We start from the raw sequence: 7,364 nt of genomic DNA, 5'->3' as shown, positions 1-7,364 counted from the left end.
CTCTTCTAAGGACTGAATTTAGAAGGCTAAATTCAGTTGTTTCTTTCTTGTTTAAACTAATAATACACTTTCTGTATATTGTATTTTGACAGTAAAATACTTTATTACTTATAAAAAATAGACCGAATTTAGATGGCATGTCAAATACTCCTAATTCTAACACAATCTAGTATATGTTGGTTTGTTATAGACTATGAAGCAAGGACGCTCATAGGACGGTGTGATCGTGTTTTACGTTATTGGAAAATTAAGTGTGAAAGAAAAACTTGGAATTCGGTGTCCCATGTAAGATTGGTTCAGAATCATGGGATTCTTCTCTATTTTATAGGAGTGTCTGTAGTATGAAGTGTACTTTAAGTAATTGCTTCATAGACCTTATATTTATCTTTACGAAGAAGAGATTATTTTAAAAAACTTCTAAGTTGTCTTGCTTTTGTATGCACTTTACCGACGACCCACTGAGAAAGGCGCTAGATTTCTATTATGGAGAGGTCTTTCAGAACGTACTTTAAACTTAAAACAAGCATTAAAAATTTAACGATGTTTTTTTTATCTTACGTGTTTTTAGGACTTCTTATGAACTATTGGGAATGAGGTATCAATTTTCAATGCATCTTATATTAATGGTCTTTGAAAGGTTTGGTATCTTTAGGTTTAGCTGTTGAACTAATTGTCCGCAACTAGTCAACCATCTTTAGTTATGCCCTTTATTAAGGCCCCGTTTGGCCACTATTTTCTGGAAATGAAAATGGATGAAATAATTTATTTATTTATTTTTAAATAGAAGGTTGAAAAAGAAAGAAATTTTTTTGATTTACGTGTAATATTATTTTATGGAAGATTGTGTGGTTGAAAATAGGATAGAGAAAAGTAAAATGTAGTGTAATGGAATTTAATGGGGGCCAAACGAGGATAAACTTCATGTTTGAGTGATGCACTTATTTCAAAGTTACAATTTGGTCCTAGGAGAGTAAATGGCCCATTATCTTCACACTAACTTTATTAATTAAAAAAAAAACTTATTAGACGAGATAATTATGTCAAAGAAAATTTATTTACAATTAATTTGAGATATCAAACTTCTGCTTTAATATATCGTGATCGGTCTCCTATATTGTTAGAAAGAAGAAAAAATAATTTTTAAATCATGACCGATATTTGCAAAAGGAGTCCATGAAAATCGACGTGGCTTAAGAAGTGAAGACCAAAATTCGTGTCTATCTTAGTCAATATATACAAATTGGCCTAACTATATATAAGTACACCACAAACTCAAAAGATTGTTTCAGCCAAATTTTTACAAGAAATAGTAGAGGATCAATTTTAGCACATATATACATATTACACATGCAGCACTTTCTCGAACACTTCACATAGCAGCTACATGGCCTGTCGCTTCCACTTTTCTCGGCCGTCGGGATCTCCAACCATGGCCGTTCCGCCAGTGGCTGCCACCAAACTTCATCTTTTCCCTTAGCCTTCCACCATTTTGAAACATCTCCCTTTCTGAAGCCACCACAACACATTCTGGTGGTGGTATTGGATACCTTACATTGTGATAACAACTCGAATAGTACATAAACATTTCGCGGAACCGTTTCATCGATTTTCGACCCTCGGGAGTAATGGTGGAGTATTTTTTAGCAAGCAAACTTGCAATTCTATCAGTGCAGTTTGTTGATGAAATTTGCTCAATGGGATCGACAATGCAGCCTTCAAGTACGAGGTTTGTGAATTCTGACACAAAGGGCTCATATTTGTAGTCTACTTTTTCTTTGCCACCATTTGTGGCCCAAGTTGAAGCATCCCATATGGTGGCATAGAGTGACGTTGGCTTTGATGGATAATCCCCAGCCATGGCTGCGTTGCGAACGATTTCTCTTGTCGGAACTTTGCCCACGTAAAAATTTGAAATGTATATTATATTCATATTGTCAGATTATAAACGAAATATATAATTAAAATAGGAATAATCGAAAACGTTGAATACTATGGAAATCTTTTAATATCTAAGAAATTTAATTTACCTATGTATTCTTGAAATATTATGCTTTAAGTACTAGGCCATAGGAATTTGTTCACCCTAATTTTACAAGTTAGGGTTTCACTTCTCTATCTTAAGAGTAAATTCCGCGTCAATTCTAAGGTTTAAACTACTACTCTTGACATGGTTTCAGAGTCCAAAAAGTTTAAACAAGCAATTTGATATGTTTAAGGCTCAAATGAGTAATTAGATTTCAAGAATGTGTTCTAAAATGAGCTTACCGCATGTGGTGGCAAATAAGGGTAATTTCATCTAGATCAAACACGAGATAAATAAACCGTGACCTTTATAGATGAAGCCGAACAGCTAGCACTTTATTCCAGGGATAAACCAAAATTTAATTTTATTAAATTAAACTTGCAAATTGAATTAATTTTCAAACATTGATGGTTTCATGGGGGGTGGAGGGGACAACATATTGAAGACAATTCTCAGTCAGTTTTCTTGCAGCCTTTGATAGGCAACTAATTATTGAAAACAAACTTTAAATCAACTTTTGATGAACTTATTTCAGTTTTTGTGAAGACAGCAAAGATTCAAGAGAGACAGAAAAAAAAAAATTCCCTTGGGAGCTTAATTTAGTTGACCAGCTGACGAAATCAACTGGCTTATTTACTGATGTGAATCTACCGATCGCTTGCTATTAAGAGAAAAATTTTGGGTTTTAGTGATGGGAAAACCCATATTTTTAAGTGGCTGCCTAATTTGAAATTTCATGATCAAGTTCATTGCTCGAGTGTATTGAAGTTAATAAAAAATTTCGAAGAGATAAGAACAGTAAGTTTAGAATACGGCATCTATACCAACATTTCAAGAGTAACAAAAGTGGAATTCAAACCAAAATTGCAAATTAAGCTCAAGTGATTTTTTATAAGCAACTTACATGATGTTCTTAGGCGTCCAAAGAATGCTGTAACAATGAGAATCCTTGCTCGGATCGAACCACAATCGATACCTCTCCTCCTTGCCGCGGGATGTGCTTCCATTGCCATACATGTTCGTTTGGAACCTCCACCGCTTCCCCTTTACGTTTCCCATAAACTCGATGTCAAATTCGTTGCGATTCTTTTCAAATGTGTCTACATTTGATGTCTACGACAAATTTTGTCTCAATTATTAATCATCTAGACATACATTTTCGAAATAAAAGAAAAATCTTCTTTTTTCTTTTTCACAGGATTTAATATAGAGAACATGGGGAGAAACCTAATTTTCTTAATTTTCCACATGCAAGATTCATACATGGAAACAAATTGATACTTAATCGTAAAGAATTATTTAAAAAAGGAAAACATATATTTAAATAATTACTCTTTCTCCCTTTTAAATCTCTAGAAATTAATTTCATGAAGAAGAAAAATTGTACTTACATAGAATGCAACGACAATGCCAGCAGTATTTTCTGCCGGTAACTTGATGCTTGCGCTGAAGAAACCATACTTGTAATAATCAGATGATATAATTCCAGAACCTGAACATTGTATATATGATTTTTTTGTAAATTCAATAGCCAAAATATATATACACATTTTTATATCTATATAAATATTCACACACACACACACACACACTACAAAGTTAAAAAAAAAAAAAAAAAACGCGTTTACACCTATTCCGCCGCAAATTTTCCAAGATTTTCCAATAGAGTTTTTCCAACCCACAAAATTTTTCCCAACATATAGATACATGCATAAATACAGATAATTTTATGGGGGAGACATGGCTCATCTCTAACCGTTTAAGCGTTTAGATGAAATGGTTACCTGAAAAACGATTAAGGAGGAGACGAATAGACTTGTCGTCGGGTAACCGTTGAATGTTGAAATCACTTAAGAGAGGGGAATAGGCTTCATCGAATCTGAGGGTGGTTCGGTTAAAAACTGTGGTGGTGTATAACATCAAGAGGAGAAAGAAGAGGGTTCTTGAATGAATACTGATTATACCAATATTGTATATCCGAGGACTCCATACGTGCTCCGCTCACTTTTTTGCCATATGTCCTCAAGATCTTTCTAGTCCTCGAGGTATTTTGGTCCTTGAGGAAACTCATACTAATATTAAAATCACCCCATGGTCCTCAAGAATATGTCCTCAGAACATATTCCATTAACAGATCTTCTAGACCTATGCGCCTAACAAACGAACACTCAATAACTCTATATCAACTCTTACACCACTTGTCAAACAATTCCATTATGAGTAGGACGTTCCTCACAAATAGGACTCCATTGGATAAAAAATTCAATTGGCACAATCCTACTAGGAGTACGCTACCTACCTCTATAAATATAGAACTTTGGGCCATTATTTAGGTACGTTTTCTCATTATTCTCCAGTTTATAGCTTCACACCTATAATTCTCTTCTGACTTAAGCATCGGAGGGGCGACGAAAACATACCTCGTTGCCTTTGTTTCAGGTATCGAAGACTACGATCGTGTTCAATCAAAATCATCAAGCTCGGAAAATCAACAGGTACTATTTTTGGTAGCATCATTGGCGCGGTCTGTGGGAAAGGCTACCAAAAGCCATGGTTAACACACGATCAGGTCTTCCCCTCGCAAACTCATCCGCTCCCATCCCTTAACCTGCCGAAGATCAACCGGCTCCTCATGAAGAATCGTCAAGAGTGCCCGCACCTCTGCCAGCGGTCATCACAACCGAAGCCTTTGAAGAGCTTCATCAGCAGGTGGCCACGCTCACGCAACTGTTAAGTTAAAGAAATTTACATCCGTCGCCAACACAGGTAGAGCATGGCCGTTTTATGGCTGATGCTCGAGCACGACCACCAAACCCTGCAACTGGCGGAGTAGAAACCTCGGGTATTCACAATATGGCCTCGGGCTCGAGATCGGTCGCTATGGATTCCAGTGAAATTGCTCGGATCATTCAAGAAGGAATTACAGCTGGCCTGCAACGGAGTGCTTGGGGGCCAACAGGTTTCACCCCTAACATTCCATTCACACCAGAGATATTGTCATATCCCTTGCCCAACAGATTCAAATATCCCCGCATTAAAGAGTATGATGGGACGTCCGACCCCATCAACCATCTCAATGTATATACTAATGTCATGAACTTGCAAGTTGCACCGGATCAGGTTATGTGCAAAGCCTTTCCACAAACACTTACTAATGTTGCTAGGGATTGGTTCTCGACATTGGAGCCCAACTCCATAGCCTCATTCTCAGATTTGGTTGATAAGTTCTCAGCCTTCTTTGCGAGTAGCAAGCAAATCAGGAAGACTGCAGCCTCCGTCATACAACTACGGGGCCGAATGAAACCCTACGAGGTTTTATGACAAGATTTAACAAGGAAAGACTTCAAATACCCGACCTCCATATTACAGCAACAGTTTCTGCCCTCACCTATGCCATAAGGTGTGAGGCCTTCAAAATGTCTTTATCAAAGACCCCACCACAGACAGTGACCAAGCTCCTTAACCGAGCTGAAAAGTACATCAATATGGAGGAGACATTGAATCCAAGGAGAGCTGGTCCCCTTCATGAAAAGGTCGAAAACAAGAGGCAACATGATCCCGTTCCCCAGCATGAGCATTCTCGAGAAAAGCGTAGAAATGAGGCGCCCTCAGGATCTCTAACTCGGTTGAACACCTCTAAAATAAACATCTTGATGGCGATTAAGGATATGAAAGAATTAAAGTGGCCTTCAAGGATAAAGTCGCCTCGTGACACAAGAAATAGGAGCAAATATTACGAATTTCATCGGGATCATGGGTATACCACGGAGGATTGCCAAGTTTTACAGCGGGAGATCGAAGCTCTCATTAAAAGAGGATTCTTAAGGAATTACATTGGACATGATAAATGCCCGAGGAATGATCGTGACAATCGGAAAGAGCTTGGAACCGGAAGCAATGCTCAACCCACTACCGGGACAATTAATATTATCGTCGGGGGCATAACATCTGGAGGAGACACAAATAGTGGGCGAAAGCAGTATGCCCGCCAACATGCTCATACCCCAATGGAATCCCGTGATGAAGTCAGAGACATCACTTTTGGAGCAAGAGATATGGAAGGAATATCATATCCTCACGACGATGCCTTGGTCGTCTCTGCAGTTGTGGCTAACTTCGAAGTAAAGAGGATCCTGGTTGATAATGGGAGTGCAGCAAATATACTCTCCCAGGAGGCTTTCGCCAAAATGGGGATCTCTCCCAAACAGCTCAAAGCAGTAAAAACTCCTCTATAGGAATTTGGTGGTGGAGTCATTATCCTTGAGGGCATCGTCGAGCTCCCGCGTACATTAGGATCTAGTAATACACAAGTGACGAAGATCACACCATTCCAAGTGGTTAATACCCCAATGGCCTACAACATCATTCTGGGAAGACCCCTACCGAACAAGATCCAGGCTATTGTATCAACTTTCCACCTTGCCATGAAGTTCCCCACAGGTCATTGCATCAGAGTAGTTAGAGAAAACCAAACGGCTGCCAGACATTACTATGTTACTAGCATCTGAGGAATGAGTACAGACATCATGCAACTTTCAAACCTCGAGCTCGAGCCAAGGGGCAGATTGGCCCCCGTTGAGGAATTGGAAGTGGTTGAGCTCGAGCACGGGAAAGCCGTTACTATTGGTTGGGATCTCCAGGCCAACCTCCGGAAGGAAATCATCGATTGTCTGACCCGCAACATCGATATTTTTGAATGGAAGGTGGAGGATATGCTCGGGATAGACCCAGAAGTACATGTCCATAAACTCAATATCAGCCCAGGGGCCAAACCTGTTAAGTAAAGGAAGAGGCAGTTTGCGCCGAAAAGACATGTGGTCATTCAGGAAGAAGTAGGCAAATTGGTGAAAGCAGGGTTCATAAGGGAAGTCCAATACCCCGATTGGCTCGTTAATGTTGTTCTTGTTAAAAAGGCCAGTGGTAAATAAAGGATCTGTTTTGACTTCACAAATCTTAATAAGGCGTGCCCGAAAGACAGTTATCCGCTACCCAGGATTGACAATCTTATGGATAGCATATCCGGACATAAGTTGTACAACTTCTTAGATGCATTCTCAGGGTATCATCAAGTCCTCATGGCTGAAGAAGACCAAGAGAAGACGTCATTCATGGCCGATTCAGCCATATATTGCTATATGGTGATGCCATTTGGGTTGAAAAATGCTGGGGCGACATATCAGAAGCTCATCAACAAAGTCTTCGCTGACTTGATAGGAAACAATATCGAGGCCTATGTGGACGACATGGTTGTAAAGAGTAAGAAGGTAGAGCAACACATATCCGACCTTGAGAAAGTGTTCGTCACCCTACGAAAATATAAGATGAAGCTCAATCCAGAGAA

The 7,364-nt window shown here is 38.9% G+C and overlaps 2 protein-coding genes across 2 annotated transcripts; one reads left to right on the top strand and one right to left on the bottom strand.

Moving 5' to 3' along the window:
• Window positions 1-1,369: 1,369 nt before the first annotated feature.
• LOC111395365 (probable xyloglucan endotransglucosylase/hydrolase protein 30) lies at window positions 1,370-4,623 on the bottom strand. Its single transcript, XM_023021339.1, has 6 exons — window positions 4,585-4,623; window positions 4,112-4,176; window positions 3,808-3,977; window positions 3,415-3,515; window positions 2,928-3,136; window positions 1,370-1,907 (listed from the first exon to the last, which is right to left on the bottom strand). Exons 1-6 carry the CDS (start codon window positions 4,621-4,623, stop codon window positions 1,370-1,372), a joined length of 1,122 nt encoding a protein of 373 aa, XP_022877107.1.
• Window positions 4,624-4,807: 184 nt separating this feature from the next.
• On the top strand, window positions 4,808-6,258 carry LOC111395364. The gene is made up of 2 exons (XM_023021338.1): window positions 4,808-5,143; window positions 5,272-6,258. Exons 1-2 carry the CDS (start codon window positions 4,808-4,810, stop codon window positions 6,256-6,258), a joined length of 1,323 nt encoding a protein of 440 aa, XP_022877106.1.
• Window positions 6,259-7,364: the final 1,106 nt, after the last annotated feature.

This window comes from Olea europaea, chromosome 6, assembly GCF_002742605.1.
Source record: "Olea europaea var. sylvestris chromosome 6, O_europaea_v1, whole genome shotgun sequence".
Taxonomy (NCBI): domain Eukaryota; kingdom Viridiplantae; phylum Streptophyta; class Magnoliopsida; order Lamiales; family Oleaceae; genus Olea; species Olea europaea.
Note: the sequence above shows the minus strand (reverse complement) of the source record. Positions and strands in the feature narration are given on the sequence as shown.